This window comes from Mesoplodon densirostris, chromosome 1 (assembly GCF_025265405.1).
Source record: "Mesoplodon densirostris isolate mMesDen1 chromosome 1, mMesDen1 primary haplotype, whole genome shotgun sequence".
Classification (NCBI taxonomy): Eukaryota; Metazoa; Chordata; class Mammalia; order Artiodactyla; family Ziphiidae; genus Mesoplodon; species Mesoplodon densirostris.
The window spans coordinates 148,420,335-148,447,748 of NC_082661.1; the positions used below are offsets into that span (position 1 = coordinate 148,420,335).

At 36.6% G+C, this 27,414-nt stretch overlaps 1 protein-coding gene and 1 non-coding gene across 2 annotated transcripts in view; both read left to right on the forward strand.

Annotated features, from left to right (window-relative positions):
- CORIN (corin, serine peptidase) overlaps positions 1-27,414 on the forward strand; it is a 224,215-nt gene that overhangs the window by 27,882 nt on the left and 168,919 nt on the right. Inside the window, exon 3 of the mRNA XM_060091256.1 lies at positions 15,586-15,793. Within this exon, the coding sequence (XP_059947239.1) occupies positions 15,586-15,793 (208 nt within the window). The remainder of the gene's footprint in view (positions 1-15,585; positions 15,794-27,414) is intronic.
- On the forward strand, positions 20,707-20,812 carry LOC132501490 (U6 spliceosomal RNA). Its single transcript, XR_009534247.1, has one exon. It is a non-coding gene; the product is annotated as a U6 spliceosomal RNA (small nuclear RNA).

Consider the following 27,414-nt stretch of genomic DNA (forward strand, 5'->3'; position numbering starts at 1 on the left):
AATTTCAAGCTTCCATTAAGTAGACTTATTATTATATTGGGGTTGTTATTTTGAAGCTATTGTTTGCATATTATAGGAGAAAGCAAATAAGTATTTATATTCATCTTTTCAGGAACCAACATTTTCAACATAAGAGAAAAAAGGTACAAATATAAAAACAAATAAATTAAAACCCTATAATTTTAATTTTGAATTGGTAATATCGGTATAAACTCAGTATTTTTTCCTCCTTTAAAAATACATACCAGTTTGTCTCTGTTCACCAAAAGAGCCTGGAAGAAGTGACAACCCATGAGCAGGGAACACATTTGATGCCCAGTTCTTGAAGAATTCTATTAAACTTATTAACTTAAGCAGTTTATATCTTGATGTCTATCATTCTGAGGTCATAATGAAATATGGTTGCCCTTTTCATATGCAGTCTCAGTTATTCCTTCATTTCAGGAAAAAAGATTTATAACATCTTTCAAGATTTTTCTCTTCCACTTTTGGGTTTTTAGATTCAGAGGAACATTTTTTTGTTAACTTGCTGTCTTCCTTATACATATATCTTCTTAATTGTGCTCATAATCATTATCCTAAGTTTCTTTAATTTTTATTATTTCTAAATATTTTTAGTGTTAATATTTTTAGTGTTATAGCCTCATTTTCTTTTATTCCAATGTTTTTTTCTTTTGTCTTTGAGTTCTTGTTTGGTTAAACTCATTTTCTTGTTGCTTTCTTATAATATATAAAATTTTTAAAGGTTTGTGTTTTTTGTTTCTGGGTTATGATTTCTTTCCTATGGGTTGTTTTTTTTTTAAACATCTTTATTGGAGTATCATTGCTGTAAAATTGTGTGTTAGTTTCTGCTTTATAACAAAGTGAATCAGCTATACATATACATATACCCCCATATCTCCTCCCTCTTGCGTCTCCCTCCCACCCTCCCTATCCCAACCCTCTAGGTGATCACAAAGCACTGAGCTGATCTCCCTGTGCTATGCAGCTGCTTCTCACTAGCTATCTATTTTACATTTGGTAGTATTTATAAGTCCATGACACTCTTTCCTATGGGTTTTTAATCAGTCTTTTGTTCTTCTTCCCCCTCTTCCTCTTAATCCATCATATGTTGGAAAAATGTACAACCATTAAAAATGATGTTGTGGAAGAATACATACTGATATGTAGAAATATTCAAGACCTATTAGTGAGTGAATAAGCAGGCTACTAAATAATATGTACATTGAATATGTACAGTGCCTTGTAATGTTAAATATATTCATGTTATGTTAAGTATATATGATATATAGTATGAAAGAAAAAAAGACTAGTGAAATAAGTCAAATTTATTGTGTGCCAAGTATTGTACTATATACCTTACATGAACACCTCATTAAGTAGATACTGTTAATACCCCCGTGGTACAGTAAAGAAATTAATGTTGAGAGAGTTTAAATATCATCTGTAAAGGCAGTGAGTAAGGAAGCTGGAAGTTGTGTTTAGGTCGTTTGACTTCAGTAATGATATATATCCAAATGTTTACAGCGGTTATTTCTGAGTAATAGCACTATAGGTAACTTTTTATATTCTTCTTTGCACTACTCTGTATTTCCCACATCTTTCACCTTTCACAAGCACCTATGGCCTTGTAATAATATAAATAGCTATTAAAGATTCTAAACAATACTATGTACAGACTGAATAATGATATCACCATTATAATTGTTTTAAAATAAATTTCCACTTCTGCTTACCTCATTTCACAACTAAATTACATAAGCAGTTTTGCATATCTTATAATAATATAAAATCTTAATTAAGATTTACATAGGATATGTAGGCAACGAATATACAGCTCGGTTCTCTGTGACCGCCTGGAGGGGTGGGATAGGGAGGGCGGGAGGGAGACGCAAAAGGGAGGGGATATGGGAACATATGTATATGTATAACTGATTAAATTTGTAAAATAAAAAAAAAAAAAGAATAAAATCAGATAACACTTTAAAACTAAGACCACTTTACACTATGCTAGTATGTACTTGGTAAAGTCTCACTAAACATCACCTGCTGTAAGAATTACTGTAACAACACCTGTGGAATCTTATTTGGGACCAGGAATAAAGTTTACAGAATAGGGAATAGAAACATAAAGGACCTAATTTCTAATTTTTAAATATGAAATATTCTTTTGGCATTTATGCTAACTATCCACAACTACCTAGAGTGTTCCAAGATGTTAGAGGAGCTCTCTAAGTAAGAGGGAATTTGGAATATTCAACACATCAAGATATGAGAGAGGAATTAACTGGTGATGGCCTTATTAGGTGGCCCCAGACAGGGGCCACAAAGGGGACTGGCAGATCCTGTTGGTTGGTGCACGTCAAAAGCCCAGCAGCTTGGGTTGAAAGATCAGCGATGATAAGCAAGTCTGTTTTGTTCCAACCTACCCACAAGGACAGTCATTACCAGATATAATCATGCTTGTCAAAAGCAGTTACTGAAAACCCTCTGCTGCTTCAGCATAATCAGAACGACGGAAGTTGCAGGATGGTTTTCCTTGTGAGAGGCGTCCATGCAGAATGCTAATTAGATGAAGTAAAAGGAATATGGATCAGCAGCTGAGAGATGCATTTCTTTCTAGTGAGTGAACATGAGAAAGGAAATAGGAAGAGGAAGAATGTGACTTACCTGTGTTATGGTTCATGATGTGATTCTCTATGTTGATTTCAGGCTTTTAGTTCTTCTCATCTGCTGGTTTTGTAAAGAGATGCTGGGAAGAACCACAGCAGGGAGGAAGCTGGGTTTTCCCTCTGAAATGTGAGAGGTGCTGTCATTTGGAAATATCTTAGTACAAAGAAAAAATGAACTTAGAACCCAGTGCCAGTTGTTATCATACGACTCCTGGAAAGAAAGCTATCTAAAAATAAAGTTTGGAGTCTTTAAAAAAAAAAAATAAAAAAAATAAAATAAAATTCTGAAATCAGAATAATTCAATAATGTAATTTAACTTAAATTATATCATTTTCTCTCTTATTTCCTTTGTGCATCCAAGATGTAGGGTTTCTTTCTTTCTTTCTTTTTTCAAATTTCAAAATTTGGAGGATACTCTTATTTTTCTCTGTGTTTTTGAGGAAGTGAGGCAGTAAGCCCTAGGTTTCTGGTTTCTATAAGAATAAATAGATACTGTAGCCAGTGGTACTCAACATCCAAAATTTTGAGGCAATTTAACGAAATGTTTAAACAAAGAAGGCTTTTACACTCTTTTCAAATATTATGAAAGATTTCAAGTATACATAATATAATAATCACCATAATCTCTTGCATCCTGCTCCTTCCTTCTGGGTTAAATTCTCTCCTTAATTAAATATACTCCTTGGAAGTTCTTTCAGTGGAGGCTATTCCAGTTTTTATTTGTCTAAAGTTATCCTTATTTCACCCTCAATACTGTTGTTTAACTAGGTACAGAATTCTAGACTGACAATTTTTTTTCACTCATCAACTTGAAGAATTTATTTCACATTTTTCTGGACTCTTATGATGCGATCAGAAACTTTAATGCAAATTTAATTTTTGTTTCCTTGTAGACAACTTGGATTTCATCTTTGGATGCTTTAAAAATTATTATTTTTTGCCTTTCTCGTTTCACTGTAAGGGATATATTGTAGATTTCTTTCTTTTTTTTAATTGAAGTATAGTTAATTTATAACGTGTTAGTTTCAGGTGTACAGCAGAGTGATTCAGTTCTCTCTCTCTCTCTCTCTCTCTCTCTCTATATATATATATATATATACACACACATATAATGTTTACTCTTTTTCACATTCTTTTCCACCATAGGTTATTATAAGATATTAAATATCATTCCCTGTGCTATACAGTAGTCCTTGTTGTTTATCTGTTTTATATATAGTAGTGTGTATATGTTAATCTCAAACTCTTAATTTATCTCTTTCCCTCCCACCCCTGCTATCCCCTTTGGTAGCCATAAGTTTTCTATGTCTGTGAGTCTATTTCTGTTTTGTAAATAAGTTCATTTATATCAATTTTTAAAGATTCTACATAGAAGTGATATATGATGTTTGGATTTCTCTGTCTGACTTACTTCACTTAATATGATAATCTCTAGGTCCATCTATGTTGCTGCAAATGGCATTATTTCATCCTTTTCAGTGGCTGAGTAATACTCCATTGTATATATGTGGGCCACATCTTCTTTTACCATTCATCTTTTGATAGACGCTTAGGTTGTGTCCATGTCTTGGCTATTGTAAATGGTGCTGCTATGAACATTGGGGTGCATGTACCTTTTTGAATTAGAGTTTTTTCTGGATATATGCCCAGGAGTGGGATTGCTGGATCATACGGCAACTCTATTTTTAGTTTTTTAAGGAACATCCATACTGTTCTCCATAGTGGCTATATCAGTTTACATTCCCACGAACAGTATAGGAGGGTTCCCTTTTCTCCACAGTCTCTCCAGCATTTATTATTGTAGATATCTTTTTATATATCTTGTTTAGAAGGTGCGCTTCTTGAATCTGAGGATTCAGGTCTTTCTTCAGTTTGTACAATTTATTTCAAACATTTCCTTTTGAGGGAATTCCCTGCAGTCCAGTGATTAGGACTCTGTGCTTCCACTGCAGGGGGCACGGGTTCTATCCCTGGTTGGGGAACTAAGATCCCGCATGCCATGGGTGTGGCCAAAAAAAATTTCCTTTTGAGTATGTAGAACACACCCTCCTTTACGATCTTATTCCCTGTAAAATCTTCCTTGGTAAATTCAGAGAATAAAAAGGTAAATATCAGCTCAACTTGAGGCTGACTTGTTACAGATTTTAAATTTAGTGTATTCTGGGTTAAAAAGGGTTATCTGAGTGAGCATTTTATAAATCTATTAAGAATCACAGTACCTAGCTGGTTTAATACAGACCTTAGTATGCAGGTTTGCCCTGTCATTTATTCTTCTGTTACTTAAGTTTTGACTGTTACTAAACCTGAAATGAGATTCCCAATAAAACTACACAGGGTGGGAAATCCACTGATATCTCATTACGTTTTTGAACAGCGAAGTTTAAAACTACCCACAAGTGAGGTAATGATTTTTACAATAAACTCTGACATCGATGAACATGATGTGTCACTAAGTAATTTCTTATACTCTCATCATTATAGAATTTATTTGTACAGTTCTTGGTATTAAAAAACAAATAATTTTCATATGTATTAAAGTACAATTTGGCTAAATAAATAAAATGTGGTCTAATTTCAAGTTCTTATTTTTAATTTCACAGCACCAAGCCAAGTGCCTTTATTTAATAGAGACTTAAATATTTTCTCAATGAATAACTAATGTTTTTAAACAATGAGTGTTTTTTAAAATAATACCCAGCACTATTTTATTTTACAAGTAAGCCAAACCAATTGATGAAACCTTGAATTTTGATCCTATATATATAGGAAGAGGGCAGAATGAAAGCTTAAAGTCTCTGTCTCAGTTTTCCTACTTACATAACATAGATACAAATCTCTCTCCCGTCTAGTTCACAGTTTCTGTGAATCACAAATGAGATAATAATAATAGCAAACACTTTTATAATTTATCATATGTGCTAATGATAGGCATTTGTAAATACCATTTAATCCTGACACTAACCCCATAACACAGATATTTTTATCTTCATTTTACAGATGAGGAAACTGATAAACAGAGAATTTCAGTAACTTGTCAAAGGCCACATAAATAGAGACAAATAAAGGAGAATTTGAATCAGACTGTGGAACCATCATACTGAGTATGGGAAAGGTGTTTTACAAACTTGAAAGCACCATATAAATTTGAATTATTTTTATTATTCAACCATTCATAATCCTAAGATAGATAATTATATGGGGACACAATCTAGTTCTTTTAAAATTAATGAAAAATGACTGGTAGATAGAGATGTGACAGCTGAAATGTTACATCTTACTTAGTTCTATGGAATGTGAATAATCAATTTACAATAAAATATAGGCCTCTCACTGTGTCAAAGCATTGAATTTGTTGAATGAATGAGTTCCATCAAGTTATGAGCATTTAGCTACCATTTAAGCAACTTAGAATCAGGTAGTATGGATGTGTGTATGAATGACAGGAGAGAATGATGCACACACACACACACACACACACACACATATCGACTGTGAAAGCTTGAAGATTGGCAAAAGACTTCACCAAGAGGCTTGAGGGTGCATTAAAAATGTTAGGTCTGAAATAAATGTAATTGTGTAGAGAACATTAAACCATAAACCTCATGCTTCTCCTGGCAAGAGTAGCTAGTTCTTACTTAAGTCTGATAATTTACACAGCGTTATCCTTGGTACTCACTTTTTTGTGTGAGTGTAAATTAGGAAGACATTGGCTTACCTATGCCTTGATTATGTCTATAAAGACTTTTTACAAATGTTACAGATGACTCATTAAGAAAGTGTGCCTTACTTTTGTCTCTTTGATTTTCTCTTATGAGAAACAAAATAGTTAATATGTTCGGATTCACAGATGTTTAGAGTTAGTTAAAAAGCCAGGATCTTCATAGAGAGGTCCTGTCTGTAACTTTCTGTTCCTTCTTATCCTATTGTAACCCCCTTGCGGATCTCCCAAGGTACACGATATCCTTTTAAATTGGTTTGTCCCAGAAATCCTTCTCGTAAAATGTTACTTTTCGTGTGAGTTATCTAGACTAGAGAATGACCTTCATTGTTTCACTCTGCTGATGTAGTCCTGACCTGGGTGGACTTCATAATGCAGCCAGGAATAGACACTAAGCATTCCCAATCCAATTCGTCCCTCAGTGAGGACGGGTAACCTGTTTTTAACAGCAGATTCAGTGTTTTCTTTGAGAAGGTTTAGTGCTTACTAATCATGGAGAAGCAGCTCTATTGCTTGAATCCAAAGAGATTCATCTAAATATTTTACAAAGAATGAAGTAAGTGTACAATGTTTAAAATTAATGGTATCTTGACAGAATGATACAGTAGACAGGAACAGATTATGGGATCAGCATGACTTGATTTTAATTTCAACTCTACAACTTAACATCTATGTAACATTGAATACTTTCTCACCCTCACTGCGTCTGTCTCAATATCTGTAAAATGTGAATAAAAACAGCTTATTCATAGGCTTGTGGGAAGGTTAGATAAAATGCTGTATATAAAATACTTAGCAAACATTCAGCCTAGAAAGTACTCAAGGATTTTTTTCATCTATTTCCTTAGCTTTAAATTGTTTTATTTTACTATAAAACAATAAGTGGAAGTGAAATTTAAGATGTATTTTTTATTAAGAGAGAACTTGAATAGATACTAAGGGTTTATTTAGGCTTTTACTGCAAAGTAAGCTTATCTCATCCTATCCTCTCTCTGAATTGTATATTTTTTCTTGCTGGAGACACCAGTGCTGTTGATATATCAGTTGAACATCAGCAGTATGGGGGCTTTGTCGTAAGCTCTTTATCTCTGTTGACAAATTTGATCCTCACAACCTCTCATTCACATCATCATTGCTACTTTACAGATTGGGAGGTTTTAAGACATTAAGTAATTTCCCCAAGGTCACACAGCCTTCTGGGTGGGACCGAGGCTCAAGGTAGATTTTGGCTTCTGTTTCTCAGTCTTGGAGTAGCTGGCTTTTACTTAACTCTGATAGTTTACAGTGTTTGAGCCTAGTCTTGGCAGCTATAGCCATCATTTTTACCCACACTTTCCTGAGAGCTCTTTGCAGCTCTGGCATAAAGGTACTCATCTATTCATCTTTCTCCAGCCTTTACAGCTTGTAAGCACAACTTCCTTTTTTTCTCTACTATGGTGAGGTCTCATGCTAGAAGAATTGAGTATGCCTAAGGATAATGGGACATTTGCCTTTTACAGGATTGAAGGGTAATTCCTGCTCTTTTACTTTCAACTACTGCACTATAGTCCAGAGTGGAGTCCAAGATAGGGATCAATCTGGTGGAGGGAACAGTATGGGATGGTTCCCTATGCCATGGTAAGTTCTAGGGAAGAGATTGTTAAAAACATTTGTAGCAATATTAGCCATCAACATTAGTGCCCTAGGGTCTCATATATACTGGCTTTTTTCATGTCTACTTCCATCTTGTTCAATAAGAAATCTTGTAGTGAAGACATTGTTCCATTTAATCTCATTCATTCAGTGAATAACTATTGGGTGTATACTCTTTGGTATCCAGTGGTTTCTAGTCACAAGACAAAGTGTCTACTTGGATGTGGAAGGATACTGAGAATAAACACATAAATAAACAAGATCTTAACAGGTAGTCCTATTGTTATAATGAAAACAAATTAGGATAATGTTATAGTGAGGCCCAGGAGCACTTTGAATGGGATGCTTTTGGGAACTTTTGCTGTCCCCCGAGAAGGCTGGTTCTCTGAAGCAGGCCTTTGCTGTGGCTTCTTACCCCCGCAGGGCAATTGAGCTGCTATGATTAATCTAGTGGAGGGAAGGCATTTGCTTCCCTTTGATGTTCTTATTTGATGGCTGTGAATCTGTAGTTAATATGAAATGATGACAACTTAAATATTATAATAGGAACAATGAAGACAGGATGCAACAAGCAAAATGCTTGAGCATGAATATGAATTATTGGAAATCAAAAGACTGGCATCTGAATTGTATAATACATATTTGTGCTGCTTGAATATTTAATTCTGGTACATTTCTTAAGGAAGGAGTTCACTTCCAAAACTAACAGTCCTTTGTCCTGTCCTAGTAAGAATATATTTATTGTGCTATTAGTCTCTCCTTAAAGAGGCACATCTGCTTCTTTGTTTCTTGCGGAGCATTAGGACTATGGCTATGTATATCAATGCCAGACAATATTTATTTGTGTTTGTTTTTTGTCTCCCCTGACTAGACTGTAAGCTCCATAAGGGCAGGGACTTTGTTTTGCATCATGTCATTTGCTCTGCACCTAGAGCAGTACCTGACACAGAGTAGGAGGTCAATAAGTATTTGTTGAATGAGTAGTGAAAAAGACCCCACCTGCCTCCATGGATATCATGGGGCCCCACTGAGGGTGGTAGAAATTCAGGGGAGGGGCTTCCCTGGTGGCACAGTGGTTAAGAATCAGCTGCCAATGCAGGAGACACGGGTTCGAGCCCTGGTCCAGGAAGATCCCACATGCCGTGGAGCAACTAAGCCCGTGAGCCACAACTACTGAGCCTGCACTCTAGAGCCCGCGAACCGCAACTACTGAGCCCATGTGCCACAACTACTGAGCCTGCGCTCTAGAGCCCATGAACTACAACTAGTGAGCCCATGTGCCACAACTACTGAAGCCTGCATGCCTAGAGCCCATGCTCCTCAATGAAGCCACGGCAATGAGAAGCCTGTGCACTGCAATGAAGAGTAGCCCCCGCTCACTGCAACTAGAGAAAGCCCACGCACAGCAGCGAAGACCCAATGCAGCCAAAATAAATAAATAAATACATTTAAAAATAAATAAGTAAAAATAAAATGAGCAGTACTGTGTCAAAATAACTTTAACAACAAAAAAAAGAAAAATTCAGGGGAGACGGTGTCTTCAACTATAATGTTTGGATTATGGGCACAGCTGTTGATGGAAAGAGACTTGGATTTGGGTTAGGGTGACTTGAGTTGAATTTCAGCTTTGACATTATTAGCTGTGTGAATCTTTAACTTAAATTTTTTTTTATTGAAGTATAGTTGATTTACAGTGTTGTGTTACTTTCAGATGTACAACAAAGTGATTCAGTTATATATGTGTGTGTGTATTTTATATACATATATATTTTCAGATTCTTTTCCATTACAGGTTATTACAAGATATTGAATATAGTTCCATGTGCCATACAGTAGGTCCTTATTATTTATCTGTTTTATGTATAATAGTGTATATATGTTAATCCCAAATTCCTAATTTGTCCCTCCCCACCTTTTTCTCTTTGGTAACCATAAGTCTTTTTTTTCTGTGTCTGTGAGTCTATTTCTGTTCTGTAAATAAGTTCATTTGTATCAATTTTTTTTTAGATTTCACATGTAAGTGATATCATATATTTATTTTCCTCTGTCTTGCTTACTTCACTTATCATGATAATCTCTAGGTCCATCCATGTTGCTGCAAATGGCATTATTTCATTCTTTTTTATGGCTGAGTAATTTTCCATTGTATATATACTACATCTTCTTTATCCATGCCTCTGTTGATGGATACTTAGGTTTAGCTGTGTGAATCTTGTGGGAAATTACTTAACCTTGTTTCCTCAGCTGTGAAACAGAGTAACTTGTGAGGAGGGCAAATGAGCCAAAGTATGTGAAAGGGCCAAGAACAATGCCAGGAGTGTTACAGTTTTTCAGTAAATATTGAGGACAAAAATATTCAGATAAAAGTGGGAGATATAACCATAAAAGGCTGGGATTTAAATTGTAGAGGTGGGAATAAAAGATATCATGTGGGAAAACAGCAACAAAATTTGACAGACTGGATGGCAGAAATGAAAAGGAAAACGTGTGAAGAGGGCCAACCCTGCCATGACTTTCTTCCCAAACCACTGAAAAGGGCTGTGTACAGAGAACTCTCCTTTACAACCCCATCAAATTCTCAGGATGTGGAAGTAAGACAAATGTAGAAGCCTCCACAAGGAAATCCTGTGAAGCAAATTCATGAGTTAAAATAAGTCAGTTTAGCTAAGTTAGGGCAAACCAACCATGCTCTGTTAAAATATTGCCTCCTGTTACAGTGGAATCTTTACCAGTAGTCCTTCAATTAAGTGTGAAATCATACATAGGAAGTCAGAAAGGTTACCAAGTTTTCCTGTTAGGTTATTAGACAAAAGATAGCAAAGTACTTTAGAAAGTTGATATTTCATTATTTTTAATTTAAGAAGACTTTTCCTGTCTAATAACACTATTATCTGTTATAATCATTATGGTTTAGATACTATTTTGCTTTTATTTAAAAATGATTTTTATTTGATTTTAATGGATTTTTAAAAGAACCCATTGTTGAAATAAATTCTGTGTAAGTCAGAAGTTTCTTAAGTTAATTTTACATTAAAAAAAACATATAAGAAACGAATTTCTAACTCCACATTATCTAATTCAAGAAGTAGACAACACAGAATTTATCATAATTTCCAAATGAACATAAGGAAAGCTCTTAAAACAGACCCATCTTTCCTTCCTAATTACTGCATCTAGAAGTATTAGCAATGTGATATGAGTAGAGAAAGCCCCAGTTTGATCTAGAAACTACTGAGTCAGATTAAGAAAACAAAACAAAAAATCAATAACTCATCTTCTCAAATGCAAGCAGCATTTTATTTTTCATATTTAATTTTTTTTCTGAAATTGGGACCTATCTTGTAATCAGTGCATACTCTGAAAATTTGTTATTAAATCGTGCCTTATTAGTAGTGCTGTTTTAGAATTTAGGAGCTAATTAGAATAAATATTTCTGCTTCACCAGAAATCCATTGAATCAGGAAGCAATTTTGCTCTTCAGATCTGTTTCTAACTTCTCCTCCCCAAGTTCCCCAATTTAAAGTAACTATTATTTAAAAGACACATTATGATGTCTATAGGAACGCTATGGTTAATTACATCTATTGTATTTTTTATGCATTCTTATATAGCAACCCTGACTTCTAATTTCTACTAGACTCAGTAGTAAATTCTCAGGGAAGAAAAACAAACATTCCACCCTTTTTTTTTACCCTATGAAAACCAAATTAGAGGGAGCAGCAACAATAAATGAGTCCATTTCCAAAAGTGCCCTTCCCTTTCCCCTCAGAGAAATGTCTCTGCCTGGTTCCCAGCATGTAGCTGACTTATGAAAACTCATTTGCCCCTGGTGAGAATGTGCACAAATACAAAACTAGAGTTACATGTTTCAAAGACAATGGAACATTCTGGGAAAAAAGAATATTTGACACACAGGTTGAGACAGTAGGAATGATAGGAAATTTACACAGTTACTTGAATATAAAAGGCCTGAAATCAAGAGTCTTAAAGAGTGATTCCCTTTTATATTTGTTGGCTGTTAGCAAATTCTCAGCTAAGTTTGTTGAACATTTCTGCCCAGATTCAAGTTTTTTGGTCATTCTGTGTTACATGCAATTATGATTCTGTCTTTGTAGTAATTTTTCTCTACCACTCGTTAAGTACCCTGTTTTTTTTTTAACATCTTTATTGGAGTATAATTGCTTTACAATGTTGTTAGTTTCTGCTGTATAACAAAGTGAATCATCTATATGTATACATATATCCCCATATCCCCTCCCTCTTGCGTCTCCCTCCCACCCTCCCTATCCCACACCTCTAGGTGGACACAAAGGGCACCGACTTGATCTCCCTGCGCTATGTGGCTGCTTCCCACTAGCTATCTGTTTTACATTTGGTAGTGTATATATGTCAATGCTTCGCTCTCAGTTTTTAACCCTTCTGCCAGTCCAGACCTTAGATATCTTTCAACCAGCAAATCAAGTTCTTCCTCTTCATTAAATCTTCCCTGATCATTCACTCTACATTGAATTCTTGCTCTTTTGAATTCCTTTGGCATTTGTTCTGCTATTGACAGCTGCGGTGTAGTGGGAAGAATGTTGTCCTAAGAGGTGGAGGACACATGTATCAGTCCCGCTTCTATTACTGACTGGGTGTCCGTCTGCAAATCACTTTTTTTAAAAATTAATTAATTAATTTATCTTTGGCTGCACAGGCTTTCTCTAGTGGCTGCGAGCGGGGGCTACTCTTCACTGTGGTGCGCGGGCTTATTGTGGTGGCTTCTCTTGTTGCAGAGCACGGGCTCTAGGTGCACGGGCTTCAGTAGTTGCAGCGCGTGGGCTCAATAGTTGTGGCTCTTGGGCTCTAGAGCACAGGCTCAGTAGTTGTGGTGCACGGGCTTAGTTGCTGTGTGGCATGTGGGATCTTCCTGGACCAGGGATTGGACCTGTGTCCCCTGCGTTGGCAGGTGGATTCTTAACCACTGAGCCACAGGGGAAGTCCCTGCAAATCACTTTTTGTCTGTCTCCCTGGCTAACTATTTGTCTACCCATCCCGTCCATCCATCCATCCATCATCTTTCCACCTACCTACATACCTATGAGAGCCGTAGTTTCTTCATTTATAATGAGAGATTATAATCCTAATAAGAGTGGTTTGGAAAACTTTAGAAAACCATTTTATAAATATAAGACATTATTATTTTTGTCCATACCAATTATTTTGAGACATATTTTAAGGTTTCAGACTATTATTTTATCATTTTCTCTTTTCCCAAGGGAATTTGCTATTAGGAAATCTCTTTTGTGCAACTCACACTGCCATGAACATAGTATAGCCAACCAAAATATTATTTTCCTCATTATCATGTATTTTTCAAATGCTCTCTTGGTGTTATGTTTTCTTTGCCTCGGTGGGGTAAATGAGCCTTTTGGTCATCTCACCAAATATGGTTTATAATCAAGTGTATAAACCCCAAAGCTGATGACCCCTAAAGAAAATAATGCAATGTAAAATGAATGATAATGTGATCAGAATACATGGTATATTATCCATTAATTTAAATACAGACTATGTGATATATCATTATATGCTTTTTAGCCTCTTCCTTTCATGGGCCATTAGGAATTAACTTCTTTAAGAACTGTTTTTAACATCATAACCCCCTTTGCATTAGCTTAAGGTGGCTCCAAATGGAAATTTCTCAGAAAGCATAGGTTTGAAGATCTGGAATTTCCACATAATAGCTGTGCACTCCTGGGCAGATGTCTTAGGGTTTCTGATACTGAATTTCCTCATGTGTAATATAGATATGATATCACTTTACTGGGTTGTGAAAATGAGGTAATTCTGAACTAGGAGGTCTGAGTACCTGTTGTGGTGCCTGGCACAAGCTTGATTTGTAATAAATGTTTTCTTGATACTGAATTCTTCATGAATGATTTCATATATATATATATATTTTTTTTTTTTTTTTTTTTTTTTTTTTTTTTTTTGCGGTACGTGGGCCTCTCACTGCTGTGGCCTCTCCCGTTGCGGAGCACAGGCTCCGGACGCGCAGGCTCAGCGGCCATGGCTCACGGGCCTAGCTGCTCCACGGCATGCGGGATCCTCCCAGACCGGGGCACGAACCCATGTCCCCTGCATCGGCAGGCGGACTCTCAACCACTGCGCCACCAGGGAAGCCCTGATTTCATATTTTTGATGGAGAAAAATTTACCCTTAGCTCCTCTAAGCAAGCTTTTCTGCTTATAGCACAGTACATACAATTGTGTCATTTTGAAGTCCACTCTCTATACCTTCTTCCAGCCTCTAATGCTCCCCAAACTGAAATGCATTTTAACTTCCCTCCTAAAAGATTTGAGTGTCATACTTGTGAAACTTGCCCCAAACTCCCCACCTTGGCCCTCATGCAAAGCTGAATTCATGTTTATGTCTATCTGTGTTCTATATACAGATTTTAATCTGGATTTTTCTTCTTCTCTGATTCTTTTATTTCCCATTTTGTATTATGAGTTTGATGAGGTCCAAAAAAATGTCGTGCCCCTAAGTTTTTGGCCAACCATGCAAATTTATGGCATGAAGGAGAAGGAAAGGCCATGGAGGTGGTAATGCTCAGGAGAGCCAGCTTGGAAGAAAACGAGGTCAGAGTCTCTGAGCTGACCCTAAACATGGGCAGGATTGGAAATCCTTGAATAATCGTGTATTTTTAAAAACAGGATCATGGTATACAAATTGTTTTGTGATTTTCAATTTTTGTTTATTATAAGCCTCATTCGTGATTAATAGTCTTCTAAAGCATCTTTCATGTAGCTAAGCATTCTGTTGTTTGTTCCATAATATTTTAAACCAGTTCCCTTTGTTGAATGTTTAGGTGATTGCTATCTTTTAAAAAGTATAAACTGTGCAAGAGATGAAGATCCCTGTAGATAAATCCATGTGCACAACCATGATTAATTCCTTATAAATTTTTAGAAATATTACAGTGTCAAAGGCTATGCATGTTTCCAATATTTTTTTGATACATATTGCCCTGCCCAGCTGTGATCCAGAATAGTGATTGCCCATTGGCTAGGTGTGAGAGTGTATTTTTCCACACATTTTCCCAGCACACAGATGCTATCCCTTTGTGAGTATTGGCAGCTTGATTTCATGACCACACACACACACACACACACACACACACTTTTTTCTTGCTTTCTTTTTAAAAAAATTATACAATTTTTAAAGGTTACACTCCATTTATAGTTACTATAAAATATTGGTTATATTCCCCATATTATACAATACAGATGTGTGTGTATATATATATATATATATATATATATATATATATATATATATATATATACACACACCACATCTTTATTCATTCATCTGTTGATGAACACTTAGGTTGCTTCCATATCTTGGCAATTATAAATAATGCTGCTATGTATGTATGTGCCTTACTGTATATCTATAATCATTCTGACTTACAGAATATATTTTATTGTATGAACACATTAGTCTATCATATCAAATGAGTTTATAAACATATAATTCTGATGTGTCTTTTCCTAAACATAATTGTCTTACCTTCTCAGGTGCCTGCATGAATATCACTCACAGCCAGTGTCAGATGCTGCCCTACCACACCACGCTGACACCTCTCCTCTCTATTGTCAAAAACATGGAAATGGAGAAGTTCCTCAAGTTCTTCATGTACCTCCATCGCCTTGGTTGCTATCAACATATCATGCTTTTTGGCTGCAGCCTTGCCTTCCCCGAGTGCATCGGTGATGGTGATGACAGGTATTTTGGAACGAAAAGCATTCAGTGATAAGAGTCAGTAGTAGCAGAAGTGTCTGAGAAGAACAAAATCATCCCAAGCTACCCCCTTTTGTTTTGGTTGTTGTTAAAGGGAAAAAAAAATCCCACACCAGTTGTAATCCTTTTGAAGTAGACATTTTTGGAAAATCTGGGATAATTTTATTTATGGTAAGAAATTATTCAGGTTATTAGATAGAGGCCATCAGCTAGGTTAGTCAGTAGCTGTTTCGGTGAGGGTCTGGTAGAAGACAGCACACTCCAAGGGCGATGGAAAAGAGTTTATTGAAGAGACGATTTATGGCGGTGTGGGCAAGGTTAAGAGAACAAGTAAGGATGAGAGGCACCAGGGTCTCATGATAATGCGATGCAGTTCCAATATTCAAGACTTGAAAGAGGCAAAGAGCAGGCAGACCTGGAAAAAGCTGTAGTTGTGGGCAGGGGGTCTCCCGACAAGCCAAGTTCTGTGACTCGAGACAGAGGGGCACAGCCACTGCCAGCCCTTCAGTCCTGCAGGGAGAGAGAAGAAGGAATACATGCCCTGACCTCACTCTCCTCCTGCCCTCTCTTCTGCCACGGCCTCCTACCGACTGAACTCACCCACAACAATTGGGCAAGGGTGGGCAATTGATATGAGTGCAATAGATGAGATCCAAAATCTCATCCCAATATCATCAGTTCAGAGGTCCCAAATCTCATCTAAATCAGGTACGGGTGAGATGCTGGGTGATTCTTACGGCCCACAATGGAACCCAGAGCAGGGTGAGGAGGGTGAAGGGAAGATGCAGAGCGACAAACAGAGACTGTCCAGCACAATATCGAATAGGATTAGAAAGAATTTTCTTTTTTGGGAGGGTGAGGGAGAACATGTGAGTCGGTGTACTTGTGTATGTGTCTTGTAAGCTCATTTCTTTTTTTTTTAAATTGAGGTATAATGGACATGTAACATTATATTAGTCTCAGGTGTACAACCTAAAACAATAGGTCTAGTTAACATCCATCACCACGCAGTTACAAATTTTTTTTCTTGTGATGAGAACTTTTGAGATCTGCTCTCTTAACTTTCAAATATACAGTATGGTATTATTAACCATAGTCACCATGCTGTACATTACATCTCCATGACTTATTTATTTTATAACTAGAAGTTTGTACCTTTGAACGCATTCCCACGTTTTTGAAATAATACAATTTCAATATTATATTATATTGAAATAATATAACTTCGATATTATATTATATTGAAGTAATAATTTTCAGTGAGAGTAAATCAATAAAAGTATGTTATGGAATGTCTGAATTAATAAGTATACAGTTTTTTTAAATTTCAAAGCACTGTTAAGTACATAATCATATATAACATCAATTATTTTCTGAATTAAAATGTTAGAAAGTTTTCAGAGTAGTAATGAGAAAATGAATTGCATTTTAAAGTGCAGATAGGTTCCATGTTATTTGTACTAATTTAATGTACAAAGAAAGTTTTGAATAGACAAACGTTTTTATTATTATTATTTTTAACATCTTTATTGGAGTATAATTGCTTTACAATGGTGTGTTGGTTTCTGCTTTATAACAAAGTGAATCAGTTATACATATACATATGTCCCCATATCTCTTCCCTCTTGCATCTCCCTCCCTCCCACCCTCCCTATCCCACCCCTCTAGGTGGTCACAAGGCATCAAGCTGATCTCCCTGTGCTATGCGGTTGCTTCCCACTAGCTATCTATTTTACATTTGGTAGTGTATATATGTCCATGCCACTCTCTCACTTTGTCCCAGCTTACCCTTCCCCCTCCCCGTGTCCTCAAGTCCATTCTCTAGTAGGTCTGCATCTTTATTCCCATCTTGCCCCTAGGTTCTTCATGACCACTTTTTTTTTTTTTTTTTTAGATTCCATATATATGTGTTAACATACGGTATTTGTTTTTCTCTTTCTGACTTACTTCACTGTCATCTCACACTGGTCAGAATGGCCATCATCAAAAAATCTACAAACAATAAATGCTGGAGAGGGTGTGGAGAAAAGGGAACCCTCTTGCACTGTTGGTGGGAATGTAAATTGATACAACCACTATGGAGAACAGTATGGGGGTTCCTTAAAAAACTAAAAATAGAACTACCATATGACCCAGCAATCCCACTACTGGGCATATACCCTGAGAAAACTATAATTCAAAAAGGGTCATGTACCACAATGTTTACTGCAGCACTATTTAAAATAGCCAGGACATAGAAGCAACTTAAGTGTCCATCGCCAGATTAATGGATAAAGAAGATGTGGCACATATATACAATGGAATATTACTCAGCCATAAAAAGGAATGAAACTGAGTTATTTACAGTGAGGTGGATGGACCTAGAGAAGGTTTTTATTATTTTAACTGGAAACAACCTACATTGCTATAAAATAAAAACTGAGTAGAAAAGAAACAATAGATTCTGAATTGTATAAGTAAGTATAGAAGCACTATTAACAGACACCACATTCAGGAAAATGTTTCCCCTGAAAGAATCATTTGCAGAGGGTACTTTCAGGGTAAAGAGAGAAACTCTGTTAGATCTTTCCCAAGAGTCAACCTATGGCATGGTAGTAGAGAGGCCCTTTATGTTCCTAGAACAGTGGCATTATAACGTGGTGATTGTCTTAAATTTCTAGGGCAGCCATAACAAATTACTACAAGCTGGGTGGCTTAAACAGAAATTTATTCTCTCACAGTTCTAGAAGCTAGAAGTCCAAAGTCTGGTGGGGACTGTGCCAGGGGTCCCGGGGAGAGGCTCATTTCCTTTCTTTGCCAGTTTCCTTCCAGTGGTTTCAATCACTCTTGACTTGTGGCCACATCACTCCAGTCGCTGCCTCTGTCTTCACATGGCCTTCTTGTCTGTGTGTGTCTGCTCTTGTGAGGACACTTGTCACTGGATTTAGGGCCCATCCAGATAACCCAAGATGATCTCATCATCACAAGGTCTTTAACTTAATTACAGCCACAAAGACCATTTTTCCAAATAAGGTCACATTCACAGGTTCCCGAGGTTAGGACATGGACGTGTCTTTTGGGGGTCGCCATTCAATACACAGGCTCTGGAGCTGCATGTCTCAGCCCACTCATCTGTAAAATGGAGATAATCGTTGTGCTTTACAAAGTTCACGTGAGGATTAAATGACAGTGCAGGGTTTTTATGAAGAGCTCAGTAAATGTCAGCAATAGCTATCAGTGGATTGGAAAGGAGGGGCAGTACTAATGACATTGAGGGCACAGAGTATTTCTAACATATGCTAAATATTGAAGGATTCTGGAAAAAATGTAGGATACTATATGGAGTAAAAGAAAATTAGGTAGAATACTTAAGGCTGCTGGAGTTGGATTCCATTTCTCCCTAATTTCAAACAATTTCACTTACATCTCTTTGCTTTAATTTCTCTATGGACTCAGGAGTATGTATATATACTTATATAAATTTATATACTTATATAAAAGAGTTTCTCTCTTTACCATGAAAGTTCTCTCTTTACCATGAAATTTATATATACTTATATAAATTTCATATAAGACAATGAAAGAGAGTGCATTCAGCCTCCAGGGGACTCTTAACTCATTTTGATCATCCTTTTTCTGCTAATTCAGTCTCTACTCTCAGCTAAATCAGTGGTAAAATTCTAGTTAAGCTGCCCAGAGTCTTCAGGGTACTTTTAGGTAAAATTTGTTTTTCTCCTGACCTGGTTCATCCTGAGAAATGCTCTCATAGGAGAGTTTTCCATTTTCTGTTATAGTGGGTAATAATTTATAGTCAATTTTCAGGTATCCTTCAGGGACTTGTCCTACATTTTATTACATTCATTATTATATTTAATTTTATGATTGTACTTTCAGACCAGTGCTTCCTGCTTTCATTTAGCATGTGCATGAGACCTGCAAGCTAAATTTAATAAGTAAAATAAGTTCAGAAATGTAAAATGTATTGTAGAAAATAATTCTTATATTTTTATATATCAAACATTTTTTCTTATATTTCACTATTTTGGATCATTTGTTCTACTCATTTTCTCTACTACTCTACTATTCAAATAATAGAGAATTGCTTATATTCCATCCTAGAGAGAATAGGTACTTAATAACATTTAGACTTTAATTTAAAAAGATATAGTGGGATGTATAAGTAGTATGGTTTTTAACCTGTCCCTTTGAGACCTCAACTGTACTCAACTATATTATATAACAGTGAACTTTAACAGTTTAATTAAACAGTTCCATTAATTGTTTCATTTATTAAAAAATAAGTGTGTGTATCATGGACTATAATACAGGATAATTAAAGGATATCTTATAATACAGGATAATCCATAACTATATTGATTCAATGAAATATATCTCAAAATATAGAGATTTGGCTGATAAACAATTTAGGTAGCCCTAAAAATATGTGGGTTAGAAGGAATAGCTTAAAAATATCAGCATGTAGGTAGAGAGAGATGAACAATTCCTAGGCCAGGAGAATAACAGATGTTTCTGGATGACTTTTTGATACACTTAAAATCTCTGTGTTTGGAAGAGGAAGAAAACATTGCAGCCACATGCTTTTGATATGTAACTATCACCCTTTCCCTCTGGGTTGAAATAATAGGTCTATGAATTTATCAAAGCTGAAGCAGGGTTAACTGGCCTGAGAGGTCCTGCCTTGGCTTTGCTTCTGGAAGACACCCAGGAGATCTTGTGATCATCACCCTACTCACATCTTTAAGACTTTGCAGAGAAACTTTGCTCATGAAATACATCGTTAACATTTAAAAATGGATGTGTTTTCTATTGGTTTTTTTCCTCTGGAGTGTTGATTTGCCCCTAGGTGCTTCGCAGATATTCTTAACATCTGTAGACATGAAATAAAAAATTCTTATCTAGTGCTTGCTTTGGCAGCATGTATACTAAATTGGAACAATACAGTGAAGATTAGCATGGTCCCAACGCAAGGATGACATGCAGGTTTGTGAAGTGTTCTATAGTTTTTGATTTTTGACTAAGATAACTCATATTAAAGCATTTAGCACAATACCTGGATCATCAAGTCCTGATCAAAGTTTAGCTAATGCATCTATTTTGGGGTCAATATTTCTCATGCCAGACCTAACTGAACTTGTCCAAAAAAAAGATGAGATATGTCAGGTTCTGCTATCCACATTTTAGTCAAGAAAATAGATAAATTATCTGAAAAAAATTCTTTATCTAGCTAAATGACTAGAGATTAAAGATTGTATCTCAAACCTGGGATCTACCAGACAGTTTTCTTTCATGTACTCAATCCCTATAGGATTGTGGAAGAGGTTGAGTGAGGTTCTTCAAATGAACTTCTTCAAAAGCACTATACTTTTCTGCAAATAAATATGTTCACTGGAGACTAGAGAAATTACTCTGGTAAATGCAGAGAATGCACTTGAAAGTTTGGGGGGGGCAGATGAAACCTGATTCAAACCACAGCTCTGCCAATTGCCAATTGTAAGACCTTGGGCACTTCAGTTGGCCTTCCTCACCTTCAGTTTCCTCATCTGTTTCATGAAAGTGATAATACCCACTTCATAGGGTTTGTTTGTGTGTATTAAACAGAATGATTTATACAGTGCTCATATATGCTCTGCACTCTCTAGCACACAGTAACTTCTCCATAAGTAGTATTGTTATAAACAATAAGTAAATTATTATTAAATATAAATAGTACTATTATTGATATGGTAGTCAAAGATGGTGTGTGAGTTTCTGGGAGGGTATAAACTTTATCACCTCTTTCAGAGTTGCAAGGTTTGCGTATTTTTCTCATTCTCATCTTCTAATCCATTTTCCACTTAGCTGTCAACATTATGATTTAAAAACACAGTTAGCACTGCTGTACGTTATTACATGAAAGTTGTTAAAGAGAGTAGATCTTAAGAATTCTCATCACAAGGAAAAATATTTTTTTCTATTTAATTTTGTATCTGTATGAGATGATGGATATTTGCTAAACCTATTGTGGTCATCATTAGCTGTACATCCTAAACTTACACAGTGCTGTATGTCAGTTGTGTCTAAATAAAACTGAAAGGGAAAAAAAATAAAAGCACAAGTTAGATGATGTCATTCCCCTGCCTCTACCCATTCAAGGGCTTTCTCTTAGACTTAGATTATAAGCTGAACTTTTTGCCATGGCTTTTGAAGCCTTCCTTGCTTCTATGGTGTCATCAACCCTGCCACAGCTGCACTGACCTTTCTCCAAAATGCCCACCTTTCCCCAGCTTCCTTTTCACATGCTGCTCCCTTTGCCAGGATGGATCTATCCCCTTGATCTATGCCCTCTGTTCAAAAGACATCTCTGTGGAGAAATCTCTGATCACCCTCGGTAGTTCTGTTATCTTTCACTGCAGCAAGTCTGTGTCCCTTTTTGCTTGTCTGTATGTTGTCTGTCTTACTTTATAAGCACCACAATGGCAGAGAACTTACTGACTTTGCACACTGTTGTATACTCATTGTTCAGAGCAGTGCCCAGCACATAGTAGGTGCTCAATAAATATTTGTTGGAATAAATGGATCAATAAATAAACCCTTCCATTAGGGAGCTCCCCTAAATGTCTAGGTAAATGGGAGTTCAAAATCCATTGATTATGGTTGTGCATTGCTTTGTATAATTGATATGTTCCTGAAAACTCATGCATAAATCAAATTCTATATGTGTGTTAAATAATTACAATTTTAAATTGAGTTGGATGGTATTCCCAGAGATGATTTAACTTCCTTCTGAGTGAGCATCAGTTGGCAGAACAACCAGCTAAAGTACATTAACTTGTTCTTGTTTATCTCTGTCAAAATCCTGTATCTAATAGATGAGGAAACACTAGGTTGTTCTTGAGGATTGGCTTGGTGGTTCAGTGCTTTCTTTTTAATACTGACTCATATGCATCAGTTAAGAAGACTTTAGGTCTACTCTAGTTGAAAACCTTAGATGTAAGGTTCATGTACAGAGCAGAAACAAAACAGTGATAAACGTGTTTAAAGAAAAATGACCACGATAGTGGTTCATGTGAAGAATAGTTGGGGGACCTGGAGATGTGAGGCCCTGAGGGTGCACAATGGCTACCCTCCAATCTCCTGGGCCACGACTGGAAGAGGGAGCACACTTTTTCTCTATGCTTCCACAGGGCAAAGGTGGAACCAGGAACTGAAAGTCATAGAAAAGTAAATTCTAACTTAACTAAAATGAGAACTTTATGGATACTAAAGTTGTATATATATGGAAATGTTGTCTCAGGAAATGGTGAGTTGTTATCACTAGAGATATTTAAACTGACTGGTGAGAACTTAATGGAGAAACTGTGAAAAGGAGTCCAGCATCTTATGGTCAATTAGTTTCCCATAGATGAAGGGGCAGGTTCACTCATGGCCCATGGCCCTGATTAAAGGAGCTCTAAAAACTTATGAAAAAAGAAGAAAATTAAATCTACCATAACTTTTCTCAGGGACACTTTTATATTTGCTTTGGGAATAATAGAGAATCCAGTTGGGGACCTTGGGTAGGGTTGTGTTGACACTCCCATGGATCCAGTAGCAGCAAGTAGTCACCTAACTGCCTTCAGAAACGATGGGCCCAGTTATCTGCAGGACTTCTGTTTTGCCCAGTGGGGCTTGCAAATTGGGACCCTGCCAGCCAAAGCCCTCTTTTTCTCTGTTGCAACTGTCAGGTTCTCACCTAAATAAATGTTAAACAAATATTTACAGTGTGTCACCTTGGGGAAATGTCAGATTATCTTCTGGGAACACCTGTGTGCCTTGGGTGGCTTGGTCTTGCTCAGAGTTGAAAAATTCATGGTACAAAATAGAATCTTTGACTCTAGGTATTAAGATCAGCTTGCTTTTCAGCCTGAATTCTGTGTTTTGCTCCTAAAATCAAGATTGGGATTCTGCTATGTTGCTATCTTCTATTCACCTTGTGTTCACCTTTTAAGCTTTTGGTTTTGCTAAAATCCTGTTAGGTAAATAAAAGTTCTAGGCATACTTTTGTTTCAGCCACTAGAGAGGAAGAAAAAAAATGTTGACAGAAACAAGAGGTATTTAAAATTCCTTTTTCTGGAGGCACAATTTGTTCATTTCTTATCAAGGTCCTAGGCTTCCTTTTTAGAAGAAGCAAAGTTCCCTAGAAAAATAACCCCATACTCCAGTTACCATTATTTAAAGTTAGAGTAAAATTTGCCTGTCATTTCAAATGTACAGATGATACGGTTTTCCTGTTCTAACTCCATCCTATTACTAAAGATGGCCAGATTACTGAGATGGCCTCTAGGTGAACAATCAAGATGGCATCAAAGTTGATACAGAAATGGTTTTTTCAAAAATATTTGCTATACCAGAATTACAAAACCTCTTCCCCACCATCCAGTTTATTTTCAATATTTCTACTACTGCACACTTTATATTACTATACCACTTTTGAGTTGAATTTTGCTGATAATCTTTTAGTAAAAAGTATCAAATTTTTCTGCTTATAAAATTTACTGTATTTTTTTAACATCTTTATTGGAATATAATTGCTTTACAGTGGTGTGTTAGTTTCTGCTTTATAACAAAGTGAATCAGCTATACATATATCCCCATATCTCCTTGCGTCTCCCTCCCACCCTCCCTATCCCACCCCTCTAGGTGGTCACAAAGCACCGAGCTGATCTCCCTGTGCTATGCGGCTGCTTCCCACTAGCTATCTATTTTACATTTGGTAGTGTGTGTATGTCCATGCTACTCTCTCACTACGTCCCAGCTTCCCCTTCCCCTTCCCCATGTCCTTAAGTCCATTCTCTACGTCTGCATCTTTATTCTTGTCTTGGCCCTAGGTTCTTCAGAACCTTTTTCTTTTTTTTTTTAGATTCCGTATATATGTGTTAGAATACGGTATTTGTTTTTCTCTTTCTGATTTACTTCACTCTGTATCACAGACTCTAGGTCCATCCACCTCACTACAAATAACTCAGTTTTGTTTCTTTTTATGGCTGAGTAATATTCCATTGTATGTATGTGCCACATCTTCTTTATCCAGTCATCTGTCGATGGACACTTAGGTTGCTTCCATGTCTTGGCTATTGTAATTGGAGCTGCAATGAACATTGTGGTACATGACTCTTTTTGAATTATGGTTTTCTCAGGGTATATGCCCAATAGTGGGATTGCTGGGTCATATGGTAATTCTATTTTTAGTTTTTTAAGGAATCTCTATACTGTTCTCCATAGAGGCTGTATCAATTTACATTCCCACCAACAGTGCAAGAGGGTTCCCTTTTCTCCACACCCTCTCCAGCATTTATTGTTTGTAGATTTTTTGATGATGGCTATTCTGACTGGTGTGAGGTGATACCTCATTGTAGTTTTGATTTGCATTTCTCTGATGATTAGTGATGTTGATCATCCTTTCATGGGTTTGTTGGCAATCTGTATATCTTCTTTGGAGAAATGTCTATTTAGGTCTTCTTCCCATTTTTGGATTGGGTTGTTTGTTTTTTTGATATTGAGCTGCATGAGCTGCTTGTAAATTTTGGAGATTAATCCTTTGTCAGTTGCTTCATTTGAAATATTTTCTCCCATTCTGTGGGTTGTCTTTTCGTCTTTTTATGGTTTCCTTTGCTGTGCAAAAGCTTTTAAGATTCATAAGGTCCCACTTGTTTATTTTTATTTTTATTTCCATTTTGCTAGGAGGTCAGTCAAAAAGGATCTTTCTCTGATTTATGTCATGGAATATTCTGCCTATGTTTTCCTCTAAGAGTTTTATAGTGTCTGGCCTTACATTTAGGTCTTTAATCCATTTTGAGTTTATATTTGTGTATGGTGTTAGGAAGAGTTCTAATTTCATTCTTTTACATGTAGCTGTGCAGTTTTCCCAGCACCACTTATTGACGAGGCTGTCTTTTCTCCACTGTATATTCTTGCCTCCTTTATAAAAAATACGGTGACCATAGGCGCTTGGGTTTATCCCTGGGCTTTCTATCCTGTTCCATTGATCTATATTTCTTTTTTTGTGCCAGTACCATACTGTCTTGATTACTGTAGCTTTGTAGTATAGTCTGAATTCAGGGAGCCTGATTCCTCCAGCTCCATTTTTCTTTCTCAAGATTGCTTTGATGATGGCCATTCTGACTGGTGTGAGATGATATCTCATTGTAGTTTTGATTTGCATTTCTGTAATGATTAATGATGTTGAGCATTCTTTCATGTGTTTGTTGGCAATCTGTATATCTTCTTTGGAGAAGTGTCCATTTAGGTTTCTGCCCATTTTTGGATTGGATTGTTTGTTTTGATATTGAGCTGCATGAGCTGCTTGTAAATTTTGGAGATTAATCCTTTGTCAGTTGCTTCATTTGCAAATATTTTTTCCTATTCTGAGGGTTGTCTTTTGGTCTTGTTTATGGTTTCCTTTGCTGTGCAAAAGCTTTGAAGTTTCATTAGGTCCCATTTGTTTATTTTTGTTTTTACTTCCATTTCTCTAGGAGGTGGGTCAAAAAGGATCTTGCTGTCATCAAAAAATCTAGAAACAATAAATGCTGGAGAGGGTGTGGAGAAAAGGGAACACTCTTGCACTGTTGGCCGGAATGTAAATTGATACAGCCACTATGAAGAACAGTATGGAGGTTTCTTAAAAAACTAAAAATAGAACTACCATACGACCCAGCAATCCCACTACTGGGCATATACCCTGAGAAAACCATAATTCAAAAAGAGTCATGTACCAGGCTTCCCTGGTGGTGCAGTGGTTGAGAGTCTGCCTGCCAATGCACGGGACACGGGTTTGTGCCCCGGTCTGGGAAGATCCCACATGCCACGGAGCGGCTGGGCCTGTGAGCCATGGCCGCTGGGCCTGCACGTCCAGAGCCTGTGCTCCACAATGGGAGAGGCCACAACAGTGAGAGGCCCGTGTACTGCAAAAAAAAAGGAGTCATGTACCAAAATGTTAATTGCAGCTCTATTTACAATAGCCAGGACGTGGAAGCAACCTAAGTGTCCATCAGCAGATGAATGGATAAAGATGTGACACATATATGCAATGGAATATTACTCAGCTATAAAAGAAACAAAATTGAGTTATTTGTAGTGAGGTGGATGGACCTAGAGTCTGTCATACAGAGTGAAGTAAGTCAGAAAAAGAAAAACAAATACCGTATGCTAACACGTATATATGGAATCTACAAAAAAAAAAAAAAAAAAGAAAGGTCATGAAGAACCTGGGGCAAGGCGGGAATAAAGACACAGACCTACTACAGAATGGACTTCAGGATATGGGGAGGGGGAAGGGTAAGCTGGGACAAAGTGAGAGAGTGGCATGGACATAGATACACTACCAAACGTAAAATAGATAGCTAGTGGGAAGCAGCTGCATAGCACATGGAGATCAGCTCGGTGGTTTGTGACCACCTAGCGGGGTGGGATAGGGAGGGTGAGAGGGAGGGAGATGCAAGAGGGTAGAGATATGGGAACATATGTATATGTATAACTGATTCACTTTATTATAAAGCAGAAACTAACACACCATTGTAAAGCAATATTACTCCAATAAAGATGTTAAAAAAAAAAGGATTGCTTTGGCTATTGGGGTCTTTTGTGTTTCC